At 38.0% G+C, this 14,776-nt stretch overlaps 1 protein-coding gene across 4 annotated transcripts in view; it reads right to left on the reverse strand.

Annotated features, from left to right (window-relative positions):
• The window catches only part of DOCK4 (dedicator of cytokinesis 4), a 447,327-nt gene that overhangs the window by 296,411 nt on the left and 136,140 nt on the right, over positions 1–14,776 (reverse strand). For 3 of the 4 annotated variants that reach the window (XM_087429692.1, XM_087429686.1, XM_087429696.1), the window contains exon 1: positions 10,667–10,770. The exons of the other annotated variant lie outside the window; for it this stretch is intronic. In XM_087429692.1, coding sequence (XP_087285818.1) covers positions 10,667–10,724 — 58 coding nt within the window. In that variant the 5' untranslated portion in view covers positions 10,725–10,770. Of the gene's footprint in view, positions 1–10,666; positions 10,771–14,776 lie in introns of those variants that run through there. 4 annotated transcript variants of the gene reach the window in all.

A 14,776-nucleotide genomic window follows, 5' to 3' on the forward strand; every position in this document is an offset into this window, starting at 1 on the left:
ACTCCTCTTTTTTTTCTCTCTTGAGCTGTAACTCATGGACTGCCTTCTTTTCAAAGAGAATTTGCTATGTGTAGTTCATCATTTCAAGCCTCTTCAAATTAATCTCATTACTACAGGGTGATTTCTTGCTTCGCTCCAAGAACATTTTTGAAACGATGAGATTAACTCTTGAAAAATACAGACTTACAAGGGAAATGCTGACAAACCCGAGTTAAAGTGAGGTGAACATATCATTAACATGTCTCCTGCCAAAATACCAAAAGATACATGCAGTGTACATCAGAAACTCAAATCAACCAAATCAAGTGATACTGCTTCCTGAGAGTCACAACAAAAAGCATGTCCACCAAAAAAAGAAGGCAGTGGGTTTGCATGACAAGGCTGGCCATTATCTCCATAGGAACAAGACTAGAAAACACAAGTACGAATGCTGAATCCATGCAATCTGTGGCAGAAAATTCACCAGAATTTTTAATCTCATCATAAGACCCTTAAGTAGGTCATAGCAAGCTTAAAAATTTTTGACAGCAAGAAAAGTGTGACGAGTGACAATGTAGACATGATCTTGGAGGAAAGGTCGGTACTTTGCTATTCTGACCAAACCTCAGCTGTATTAAAATTATGAAATATTTAGGAAGAGAGTATACAAAAATATCTACTCCAACAGAGAAACTAAAAGAAGTACTGTACCATCTTCAGCTAAAATATTTGATAACTAATTAGGCTTAAGATGCTGCTAACCTTAAACTGGAAATCCTAAATGAATGGCTATAAACACCAAATACAATTAAGAAGTTATACAAATAAGCTGATTACATTTTAAAAAAACAAATCTTTCACATATTACTACAGTGATGTCTCATATGAATGCTGCCCTTGGCTTCCTTTCCCGCGGCTGCTTGCTTTATTTCTTAAAAGGGCCTTTCGGTATTTTGGTATTCGTTACAAGGCACCAAAGCATTCAACAAAGATCTGTCTTATTCTGAATTCCTCCCTACACCATATCATGTTGCAGTCAGATTTCTGTGCATTATGTGAACACCATATAAAACAGCAAGTAAGGAAGTGGCTGAAAGGTAGACTAGCTTTTATTTCCAGCCATACCATTGTGAACCTACATTAGTTATTTTTATTGTCTCACTTCCCCCCAATGCCTCATATACTCACCTAAAAAGGGGTGAAAATAAACGTATTGTCTTTTATTCATAGCTTCAAATGAACAGCTAAGTATTATTTGAATAATTTTCTCTAATATATTTTACTTTCCATGAGGAGAAAACATTCTAATCTCTGAAAGAAAAAAATCTTCCATTACAACTCCCAAAAGAAGGGGGAAGGGAGGTGGTAAAACACTCATTTATTTAGCTAACAAATGTAAATAAAATAAAACTCATTGGAATCACTTCTGACTTCAATCACTAAATGTATTTGTTTATCTTAGCCGTAATAAATCTGAGCAAGCAAAAACAATACTAAAAGACATAAAAGTATATTTTTAATTTTTTCCAATTTTATATTACATATTTTTCTGGAAAGCTAATGTAAAGCAAATAATTCCAAAAGAAATACAATATACAGACAGACAGATACAACAGAATTAGAAAACAGGTCAAACCTCTTTATCTTTCTAGACTAGAAAAAAATGGGCTAACAAAAGCAAATATAAAAATGATCATTTCTCTTGTTATCTACTGTTTGAGGCTTGAAGAAAAGAAAGATGAAAAAGCATAAAACTTCAAATTCATAAGTGAGGTTTTGAATGCTCCCAACCCCATCCACTAAAACAAAGGAAAGCCAAACAAAAAATCCTCTTGGGGAGGCTGGAGGTAAACGCCTTTTATTCTGAAGGCACATGCCACATCCCGCTAATGAACTCAACAGCACTTTTCGAAGTGTGCCTTAGATTTCTCCCTGAAATTTACTTGCAATGTTTTCTCACCTTCATTCAAAACTTCAAACCTTACTCTCTTTTAGGCTGTTATCACCGTTTTCCTGACACTATAGGTTAAGGCTGGGCTTCTCTTTCTTGACCTCACAGGTTAGGAATACTTGATCAGCCTTCATCGACACAAAATTATTGAAACAGTTCTGCAAAGGACATGGGGAGAGAGCCAGCACTAGTTTCCAATATTCATACTTACTGCCCCAAGTAACACAGTCCTTGGAAATCTGAGCCACTACTTTACTGTTGGGGGATTATAATCTTCTTTATATTTAAAAAAAAATTAAGTCTTAAGAGAATGAGTAAGCTCAACATAAAACCCACATCAGCATTAATGTTTCAGTGTTAAATATAATGCACAGTCTGAAGCAATCCTTGGAAAGAGAAGTCTCAAATAATAGCATCTAAATTTATAAATCCTGCAATAAAGGAGCACATTTTCAATTCATGTGCTAAGCTATTGTGCTTTTGATTGGGTTTTGGTTCTAAGCTCCCTCTCAAACCTTTATTTAAGGGGCCTAATATTTTCACTTGCATACATGTACAGCAAAGAGAGAGGGAGATTCATGTGTGTATTTGGGGGGCAGGATGGGAGAAGGAGAAAGAGAAAATACAAGGAGAAATCATTGGACTAACTGAGATAACCAAAGTTTTATAATGGACTGGGTAACAACAGTGGAATCAAACAGGATTATTGAATCTACTTTCTCAAATAGCTAACGGAAAATTTTAAATTTTTTTTCCTTCTTCCCAAAGCCCCAAGCATGGTTGTATATCCTAGTTATAAATCCTTGTAGTTCTTTTATGTGAACCGCCACCACAGCATGGCAACTGACAGACGGGTGGTGTGGTTCCATGACCGGGAAGCAAACCTGGGCTACCGAAGCAGAGACCATGGAACTTTAACCAATAGGCCACCAGGGCTGGCTCTAAATATCTTTTTGAAGTAACTAAACAAGGAAAGGAAACTATATGCCATCTTTTGAAATGTGGGAGCTGGGGGAAAGGAACAAGACTCTCAAACAGCTCTGAGTCCTGCCTGTGTACCCTGCCCAAGAAGTGGCAATGAGGAAAAAGAATGAGCTGACTAAACCCTGAACATTCTCACTTAAATGCTCTCAACTGGAGAAGATGAATTGGAAGTCCTTAAAAAAAAAAAAAATCCTTGAGACTAGAATTCTGTACTTCCCCAGGTGCCCCAAGCTTGCCACATTCCAGGATAATAAGCAGAGTTGGGGTCCAACTGAACTAGCTGTGGCTACCTTGAGTGGGCAGGGGCCTAGAGTACTTAAATTTGTAGAAAAGGAAGAAGATCCAGATAGGATGACCAACTATCCCAATGTGCTTGGGACTAAGAGGTTTCCTGGAATGTGGGACTTTCAATGCTAAATCTGGGAAAGTCCTGGACACACCAGGTTGGTTAGCCCCTTAGATCCAGGTTCTCCAGCAAAAACTGTACTCAGCTCCAGCTGAGTTCTCCCCACTCTCATGCCTTTGGATTAAGAGTAATGCATCAAAGCTGACAGCCAACTCTCAAACTGTAGGTAGGGATTTGGAAGACAATTTAGTCTCAGATAAAGTAGAAATGGGATCAAGTGAATTTACATGATCAGAACAAAAAGATGATACGGAGAGTGGCCACCATTATGCATGAGCAAGATAAAATAAGGAAAATTATAAAAATACATGAAAACAAAAAATAAAAGGATATAGCATGCAAACAACAGATGTGGAACTAAGAGTGTAAGGAACATAACCCCTGAAACAGAAGACTTTCAGAGAATGTTTCACATTCTATAACAACTTCATAAAACGATGAATTCTATAAAACAAAGGCACAAAGACTAGATTATATGAAAGGAAGACTGTAGAAATAAAAAAATGCATAGAAAACAAAACAACAGTATTAGGTAGTTAATAAAAACGTTAAGAAGTAGCAAGGGGCAGAAGAGATGAAAATCTAATTAATGGCATAGAGTAAAGGTTTGAGACAATCACATTGAGTGCAGCAGGAAAAGACAAAGGAATTAAGGGAACTAGAGAGAAGGTTATACACAGAGAAGCAAGACAATCCAGTGTAAGGACAAGGGTGGTTCTTGAAGTAACACACATACACACGCACAAGAAAGAGAAAAGAAGAAAAAAAGTGTTCATATTGAAAAAATAGAGTAACTACAAAGAATTATAACGCAATCATAAAAAGCTCTCCAAAATAAAAGAAGAACTCAAGCTGCAGATCAAAAGGGCATTCTTATGCCTGGGAAAATGGATACATAATTTTTAAAAGATCAAGCAATCATTTGATTAAGTTCTTGAACATAAGAATAAAAAAAATTTCAGACATTAAGTATAAAAAGCAAGTCATCTACTAGAGGGAGAAAGACAAAAAAAGCAGGCTGACGACAGATAGCTTTACAGTAATAGCCAACGTCAGAAGACAGTGGGGCATGTCTTAAAAGAGGACACGTGACCCAAGAATATTAAACCCAGCTAATTTACGGTTCAAGGATAAAAGCAAAAGGCAGGCATTTGCAAACATTTAAAAACTCAGGAAATAGGGTATCTGTGAGTCCTCCCTTAGCATAAACAAACCAAAAAAACTACTTGACCATGAAATCTGGATAAACAAGAGATGAATCAAAATAAAGAACTAAGAAATGGAAAAACTGTGACAAAAGGACTCGTGATGTGCAGAGACTCTACTTAAATATAGAACTAAGACTAAACAACTGGGGGATTATGATTGCAAATCAGAGTATAAATGCTGTGAAACCTGAAAAAAGAAAAACGAATACAAGCAACGTCAGGCGAGGTGGGAGGAAGCACGAGTTTGTTAATCTCCTCTTGTTTCCTAACAAGGAGATAATCCATAATGTCTAAAACATTTAAATTTAGTTTGTTCTTAAGATTTTTAATTTGAAGTATAATTATATATAATAAACTGCACAGATCTTCAGTGTACATTTTGATGGGTTTTGACAAACATATACACTTGTTTAACCAATACCCCAATTAAGATATAGAACATTGACATCATCCCAGAAAGTTCCCTCTCCAGTCAATTCTCCTCCCATTCATCTCATAGGTGACACTTCTGATTTCTATCACCATAGATAAGTTTTGCTTGTTTTGGAACATAATATAAATGGACTCACATAATATACACTCTTTTGTGTCTGCCTTCTTTGCTCAACATAATGTCTATGCGAGTCATCCATGTTGTTGCCCATCTTAAAATCTCTTCCTTTTTTATTGCTGGATACTATTCCACTGTATGAAGGTACCATAGTTTGTTTATGTAATTGTTTCTAAGTGCTTATGAATAAATCAGAAATGAACATTCTTACATAAACCGTTTTGTTGACATGTGTTTTCATTTTTGGGGGGTAAATATCAGTGGAATTATTGGATCCTAAGATAGGGGTTCATTCAATTTTAAAAGAAATATTTTATATATAGGGCCTGTATCATTTTACATTCCCACTAAGAATGTATGAGAGTTCCAGTTGTTCCACATCCTCATATAAACTCTGTATTTTCAGTATTTTTAATTTCAGCCATTCTAATGCATGTGTAGTGGTAATACCATGATGGTTCCAACTTCCTAACGGTTCTTAACTCTTTTCTCTACTTCAGAGTCATTATTTTAGACAACGTTTTTATGATAAGAAACTTACGTTAAAAAATTCCTCCAGTTTCATTAAATATAATGCTTTAAATTTTAAAATAGGAAGTATAACATAATCACATTTTCATAAAATCATTCATCCCTGTCTACCTATCCATTCATCCATCCATCTATCTGTATATTTGCAAAGACTGCATATTCTCCAAATGATAACATTTTACTTCTGGCAGGTAAGATTTGGAGGTGATTTGTAAACGTCTTCTTTGTATTTTGGTATATTCCTTGAATTTTATAAAATGAGCATGCCTCACATTTTAGAAAAACTGTAAAACTATTATTTGTTTAGTGTGGATTGGAAGCCATATAAATGCACATAGAGAAAAATATGGAGGTGAGATCCAAGTGCTTTTGAAACTTAATTAGCAGGCATATTGATAGGTCATCTCTATTTTGGAAACTTATGACTCCTCAAAAACTTTGTAGGAAAAAGTGACAGAAGAGGTTGAGTGGTGACAAACACTAATGTCACCCTGCCACACAACTGGATGAGGACTGAAAATCAATATGCCAAGTGAGGTCAAGAACAAACAGTTTGGAGGTGACAGTAATTGTCACTCTTGTGTCACCACTGGCTGCAGAGCTTCAATTGCATTCAGGACAGGTTACACCCTACACTGTCACTGAGTGCGTATCCTGAAAACCAATACCAGTGGGACAACATTTCTCCTCTAGGTGATCAAAGTGACAAAAATACAAAATCCAAGTAGAAGATGGATAATCCTCAATCAGAGAAGTAAGTCAAACCCTGTTTGGTTCTATGGAAAGGACATAACCGTTGGCACCAGCTAGAGCCGATTTAAATCCCGGCTCCTTAGTCACCAACTCTAATGTTTTGTGACTATAAACAGGATTGTGTCTATTCCACTCAGCAGGAACTTTTTTAAAAAGCAGCATATTAGACCAATGTCACTACCTTCTCAGCCTAAGAAATGGTGCATACCAATAAGTTCACCCACATGGAGGTGTTCTTGTCCACTTTAGCCTGGTCCTTCGCTTCTGAGAGGTGGTTTAGTCCCTTCACAACACAGAGTGAATAACAGGAGAGATTTAGACAGGAGAGGCAGAACAGAGAAGCTGTGAGTGTTAACAGTCATTTACCATGATATATGATATTGTCTCAGGCACAGTGAATTTCTAAGATCCCCCAGAATCATCATCCATATTTAAACATACAGTTCAAATGCATTCCACACTTAAGTAAGTGATATCAGAATTGTCTCTAACTCTTACGTTATTATTTAAATGAAAAGATATTTACTGATTACCTACAGTGTAGGGAACCCTGCCACAATTGTGGCTGATAAGGTTGAACTATGAAGCACTTACTGTTCTATGCAGAAAATTGAAGGTTTTAAAGAGGGTTTCATTTGGAGGCCTTAGAAATGCATAAATCTAGTTGCAAACTGTTATTGTTCCTTTTTTTTTTTTCTTAACTAGTAGTCTTCTTGAAATCTTCTGGTTTTTATATCTTATGCCTATCCTTAAAGTAATCCTGGAAAGATGGATGTGAAGCCTTCTCTTTCTGAAGGATTTTCTGATTCCCAAAGAGCTGAAGACTTGTCCCCAGAGAACTCTATCTAGACCTGTGGGCTGGATTAGATGCACAGATGTCTCCTGTTTCACCGGCATTGTGTTTTAAAACAATTATAATTACTGCGAACATTTAAGATCAGGAGTTTTTATAAATAAATTTAATTTCCAGCTTTTCTTGAAAAATCAGAAAATCCAGTTACTCTGGGTCCTTATTTCCCATGTCAACAATTTGGTGTGAGTTAAATAACGGCTGACCCCTTTAGATGAAGAAGATAGCCTCCAATTTACACCCAGCCCTTTCCATCATGCCTGCCACCAATAAGCCTTTGAATTTTCAGCCCCCACCATATACCACGGGTATTCTACTGTAATTACTTTATTTATATTGCTGTTTTCATTAATAAAATGTGAGTGATTTAGGCATCTCGTATGAGTGATTAAGCTGTCTTGTATGTACCCCACTACCTGAGAAAATAAAGACTCTCCATATATGTATCCTGACTCAAAAGCAAGGTCAAAATGTTTTACAGAGAAAATTTAGTGAAATCAATATGAAATAACAACACGTGATTAAGTGGAAATCCTCCAATAGGATTCTCAAGCAAGAGAGATTAAATGTCCAGTTTCTGTACTATCAGATCTTATCTTCTTTTACATTTTTAACTAAATACTATTTTTCAGTAAGACAACGATAACATACCAGCTCAGGCTGAGATACAGCCCCAAATTGAAACCATTAGTTGAGACATCTTATGAACTATTTTCTTTGGATTTAACAGGGAAACACTGATAAACACTGCTGATAAAAATCCTTCTGGAGTCTCAAGTACCCCATCTATTGTGACAGGAAGGTCAAAGAATGCCCAATTATTATAAGTCTTTTCAGGAGAGGTGAGACCCTGAGGTGTAGCTGTCAGAGTAGATAAGAATATACAATTATAAGAGTACAAAAATGTATTTCCTCTGATCTCAAGGAAATGGGAGAGAGAAGAAAATGAGGTCATAGTATATTTCCATATTAGTCAACATTTTTCATCAAATCACAACCTTGAGCAAATTTTAAGTATCAAAATATGCTGTAACTTAACGTACATGAATAGACAACAGGTAAATATTAGACGAAAGCAAGGTCACTGACCACCTCACCATTCAATGGATAATGAACAATTTCAAAAATGATAAAAGTTAATGATTTCAATCCGTTCAACTACTATGTAACAATACAACTAGGCATAAAACCCACATCTTCAAATTGCAAACCCAATACTGTTTCTACTCTATCACTGCTTCTTGTTCCATTTCACCATAGGGATAACACAGGACTAAAAGGACTTTTTAGTTATGGTTCCTGTACTGCTACTAACTCTCATTTTATGAGTTTCCTTTCCTTATTAGTAAAATGAAAGATCAGACCTACACGATTTCCATAATCCTCCCAGCCCTAAAACTCTATGATTCAATGACAAAGAAAAGACACTTGCTTAGGTCCCAGGCTGCCCCTTTTTGTACCCCATAGCCTACTTCTGGAGAGTCAAGTTGTACCCCATTGGGTTAAGAGTGCCAGCCTGTGGGCTCATAGGGGAGCACTGCTGCCAATATAAAGATTCTCCAGTCCCTAGATGGACTGAAAATAACAACCAGTTGCAAGGTGATAAAGAATAATAGTCTCTGAGGATGTTTATCTATCATTTAGTGACCCTCACTCCACTCACTGGAACAGACATCACTGTAGTCCAGAGGAATCAGTGTCCTGAGATGAAGACACTACGCTCCAAGCTCATGCCTTATTTGCCTTAGGACAGGAAAATCATCTCAAAAATATGAAAGAGGAGGGCCCGCCCGGTGGCTTAGCGGTTATGTGCACGTGCTCCGCTGCTGGGGGCCCGGGTTCGGATCCTGGGCGTGCACCGACGCACCGCTTCTCCGGCCGTGCTGAGGCCGCGTCCCACATACAGCAACTAGAGGGATGTGCAACTATGACATACAACTATCTGCTGGGGCTTTGGGGGAAAAAATAAATAAATAAAATCTTTAAAAAAAAAAATATGAAAGAGGATACTGGACCACAGACAATGAGAAAGCATCAAGAAATTACCGAACACTATTGGATGAAACTCACATCCAAGGCAGCATAAATAAATAAAACTTGTAGCTTTATGTGAAAAGTCTAGAAGACCAATATGGGCTGAATGAAAATTCCATGAACGCCACATGACAAAATTTAGCGCAATTACATCAGGGGAAAAAAAGATATTTAGTTAATAATACACAATCTATACAAAATTAAATCTTTGCTGTCCAACCACTTGCTACATGAATGACCAATCATCTACAGACAACAGTGGCTCGATTAACACACCTTACTTGACACTTAGCATGTCAGGCAGAAGAGGGAAATAAGCAGTCATTATCACCTACCCACGAAACAGAAACTTTCACATGTCTTGACCAAAACTATGTCATTAAATCTCCTTTATAATCAAAAAGAATCTAATCAATAACATCATTATTCCCTCTGAAAATATTACCAACTTCACTAATAAATCATACTCAATTCTTCTACCTTCAAGAAACTGCCAGAAATCAACTCTTACCCACAAAAGATGGGGTCTTAAAAACAGGAGCTTACTTGTTTGGATCCATATACAATGATGCATTGATAACATAAAAACACACCAATGGGATGTTACAGTGTGGATAACCAATACATCGTCTAAATGTTAAAGGCAAGATTAAGATCTCTATTAAAAAGGCATCCAAGAAAGCCATCAACGGAGAGAATGAGGTATTACAGAATCATGAATGTTTAATGAAAAGGCAGATAAGTCATTCTCACAGAACATAGTCAACTGAAAGAACAAAATAATGCAAAATAGCAGAGTTTGTTACCAACTAATTACAAGCACCAGTAGATCCAAATGTCAGGGAGAGAACAGACAACCCCGGATAGAAGGGATATTTGAATATTTGATTTCAATATGGCTTATCCACAGTATTTGAATACCCCCAGATATCAAGCAAATTCTGGGTCCCTGTTATGAGAGGTTTGGGGATTCGATCGGAGACATAAAAGAAACTTTCCACTCCAAGCAAATGGACTGAAGGTATATTTTATTATATAGAGGATAGTAAAGGGGACAGTCCGCAAACAGATCCGAATAGGTCAAATAATAAGAGGGAAAAAACACCAGCTCAACTGGAAAGGGAAAACATCCACATCAGCTGAGATAGCAGCAGATTCGCAGAGGTCATATAATAAGAGGGAAAAACATCAGATCCATCGGAAAGGGAAACACCAGATCTACTGAATGGAAGTGACACAAATCAACCGGAAAGAGAAACACCAGGTTGACTGAAAAGAGAACACATCAGATCAATTACTTCACAATAAATCAATTACTCACAACATCCACGCCCCACTGCCGGGAGAGTCCTATCAATCTACACTGGGCGGGAATCACACGTCCTGGGCAAGGCGTCCCTTCCACAGGTGGAACTCTCACCAGGTCTCAGTTTCCAGCAGTTTATATAAGCAGTTACAGAGTTTTGCAGAGCAAGCATCTAGTGTTCCCATGCACAAATGGTTATCAGTGGCGAACGTCCATTGAGCCCCCTCCCCCGGCTGTCGTCCCAGCCCAGTAGTTGTGTACGTGCATTGTTTACCCTGCTTATCGTCCCGGCCCGGCACAGATGGCCAGTCTGTCCCAGGCCGCGGCGCCCGAAAGGCCTTGAAATTTTTACACATTGCAACTATCTCCATGGGAGAAGGGCCAGTTCCCACCATGCAGAAAGCAGCTTTTATATTTCTTTTTGTGCTGGTGGCTGTAGGTCAATGGAGCGGCCAAACACGGTTGTACTCATGTCAAGACAGTCCCCTAGAAATTGTAACAAAAGCTCTCAGCTTCCATTTTGAAATAAGAATCTTAGACAACATTTAGCAGGCTACATTACCTTGCATTTGAGCCATTTGGGCACTCAGGTTTTAAAAGAAAGGGACTTTTTGAAGATCCCCCAACTAGTTAATGAGAATAATAATAACAATTATTATTAACAATTATAACAATTATTATAATAACAATTATAATAATTATTATTATTATAGCTGCAGCTTTACTTGGATAGCACTATCTATCTAATAGGTATTGTTTGAGATGCTTTACATATTTCCTGTCAATTAATCTTCCCAATTACTTTATGAGGTAAGTACTATTATCCACCTTATTTACAGATAAGGAAACTGAAGCACAGAGAAGCTCAGTTATTTATCCAAGGTCACACAGCAGGTCAGTGGGAGAATCAGGATCAGAACACAGGAAGTTAGCTCCAGAGTTTGTACTCTTAAACATTGCCTGACACCCCTGCTTACCATCCTTGGCTTTTATGTTAGTGGAGGTCCCCCCTCCTATTACTATAGCAACATGAATGGAAAACTGTGCTGAGATGGGAATAGTACCGATGAGGAGTGAAGTGACATGGGTCAACTGACACAACCTGTGTGTCCTTGGGCTGGGCTCATTCTACTTCCCTGGGCTTCAGATTCTTCATTTGCATTAAGTATATTCTGTATTAGATAATCTTAGATACTATTTTTATCTAGTGCTCATCACAGTGCATGAATTTGTTTCTTCAACTTTCATTATAATATGCCATAACAAATTTTTATCTCTAGCCCAAACTTCTCTCATTCTACATTCATAAATCCAACTATCTACTCAATATCTCCATTTGTATCTAATATGTACCTCAAATATACCAGGTCCAAAATCAAATTCTTTCTTCCCACTTCCTCCCTCCAAATCCCCTGACCCACCCCAGTCTTAAACTAAACAGAACTCTCTTCTACCAGTTGTTGAGGCCAAAGGAATCCTTGATGCCTTTCTTTTTCCACACTAATGGAAAATCCTTCAGCCAATCCTTCAGCAAACCCAAAGATGGCTTCTCCAAAATACATCCTGAATTGACCACTCTCACCACACAACTACCCCCACCCCAGCCAAAGCTCTCCATAATCTCTCAGCTGGACCATTTCAACAGCTTCTAACCTAACTCCTCACCACCCCCAAAGCTTCCTCCTTTGCTTCACAGGGCAGCAAGCAGTGGGATACTTCTAACATCCAAGTTCCTCAAGTCTCGCCTCTACTCAGAATCCTCTGAGGGCGGTCCCATCTCACTCACAACGAAAGCTCACATCCTTCCCACCAAGTTAATAAAGCCCCAGGTGAGCTGGTTCCTCACTCCATCCCAACCCCCCATCTCCTCCCCACCCCCACCTTGCTGAGCTCACCTCCTGCCATTCTCCCCTTGCTCATTAAACTGGGAACTCTGGCCTGTTGATGTTTCTTCAATCACAGTCAAGCATCACAGTTCCTCCTTTTCTAGTTTTTATACCTGCTTCTGTCTAGAACACTCTTTCCTCACACATCTGCAGGATTTGTTCTCTTCTTTAATGTCTCTGCTCAAATATCACCTTACAAAGAATGGCTTTCCTGACTACTGGACAAAACTAGCACCCTCCCACTCTCAAGCTCTATCCCTTTACACTAATTTACCTTTATAGCATTTGCTATACCTATACTTCCACCCCATTATCCCCTCATAAAAATGTTACCTCCATGAGACTAGAGAACTGTCCACTGGTATGAACACACAGACTAGAATAGTATCTGGCACATAGCAGATTCTCAATATATACTTATTAAAGAAATAAACCAGCAAATAATTATCACAATGTGTTATAATGATCATTTGCCACTAAACGCTCCATGGCTGACGACAAGGATCAAGTCTCTTCATCCATACCCACCTGAAACTTAGCATATGCCTGAAAGATAATAATTGCTCAATAATATTTATCAAACAAACGAGGGCCTTTTTCCCCCTGAAACATACTAACTCCTTTCTGTGACAGGTTAAGAACTAGTAGATTCAAAGGTCATGTCTCTAAATCTGATAGGCTGGTGAAAGCATGTCATTTTGATCAAGAGAGCACTGTTGACTAAAAGTCCTAAGAGACATCAAAGGCACCACCATAGCAAATGCTGCCATTCAAATGAGGGAATATACATCAATTGCCATTCACCAAAAATCAAAAAAAGTATATTAAAATTCATGCCTCATAATGTGAAGTTAAGAAAAAACAGTACCTTTTTCATGGAATAGAAAGAAAGCAAGTTCCTTTTAGCTATCATTTAAAAGTTTACATTTATGGTATTTGGAACTACTGCTTAGGGAAAATCATTGTTCAACACCCTGTCCCGTGAATAACAACTTAAACAGAATAACTTGTCAACTGAAAACCTACATCTCATTTGAGCTTGTTTCTTTGCTGGACATGCTGGTTATTTGCTGGATTCTGGGAGTTTTTACTAGTATTAGTAAGTACTTCACTAGTACTAGTGAAGAAAGCAATCCTAGCCCATTATACCTTAAAATCCATACAAGACAACATAAAAGGTAATAATCACCCATATTCATGCAAACATAATCACCAGCTATACAACTTTGGAATCAACAAAAAGATAGCATCCATCAGGGAGCTTTGGGTACCAGTTAGCGTTTGTCCAAGTCAGGGGCTGATTTCAAGAATCGAAGGTCTGTCTCATTTGTCCTACCTTGAAACATTTATGAAAATCCAGACAGTTGAAAAAATAGATTTAGGGAAATTGTATTCTTGTAATAAAGGATAAAGGACAGTAGTAAAAAAGTAAAACCAAAGTTAAGGGGAAATAGTCTCCTAGGGAGCTGCCAAATTGGAAAAGAAGAAAAAAATCCTTCAGTGGAAATTTATACTTAATACTTCTGCTTCCAACAAAGATGGAGTAACAAAAGCGAGATTTAACCTGCTGCCCGAAACAACCAAAAAACTGGATAAAATATATGAAACAATGGTTCTCAAGACAGTGGACATGAGACATCAAAGGATAGTGATCCTTGAGACGGGATGCACACGAGGTGAGCCCTATGATTGCCTTGAGAGAGTGTCTGGGCCATGGAGCACTGAGGAGGAGTCCAAATGGAGCCCAGCAGACTCCTTGAGTTGAGGAAATAGAGTTGGGAGTCTGGGGAGACCAAGGTAGCTTAGAGAAGCAGAGAGGATAGAGCTACATAGAGAAAGAACTGCAAAGGTCTGCAGAAGTTCTGCCCCAAGTATTCAGGAGAATACTCATCAGTGTATGCATGTGAGGAAACTACATGAGTCCGGGGAAAGAATCCCCCTAAGGGATTAGAAAGAATAGTGTCTGGAACTCACACAAGGCCTGTTCCCAACAGCCAGCCGGAAAACCTCACAATTCGTGGGGCATTAGGTAGAGAAGGAGTTTGCCTCAGTAATGGGGGAAAAGTAGCCCTAGACTAAACACTACTCTGTCCTAACAAATGTTAATAGCAAGACCCCCTAAAATCAGATTAACTTAACTGTATCCCAGAATGAAGATTAAGAATATTTACAGGAATTCAAAATATCCATAACCCAAAAAGGTAAAATCTACCGATAGGCAATAAAAAAGTGTCAGAAATGCAAATAAGCAGGAAAATATAGCCCTTCATGTGAAGAAAAATCAATCAATGTAAAATGACGCAGAACTAACACAGATGTTTTAACTAGCAAAGACATT

This window comes from Ceratotherium simum, chromosome 1, assembly GCF_057802395.1.
Source record: "Ceratotherium simum simum isolate JZ-2026a chromosome 1, ASM5780239v1, whole genome shotgun sequence".
Classification (NCBI taxonomy): domain Eukaryota; kingdom Metazoa; phylum Chordata; class Mammalia; order Perissodactyla; family Rhinocerotidae; genus Ceratotherium; species Ceratotherium simum.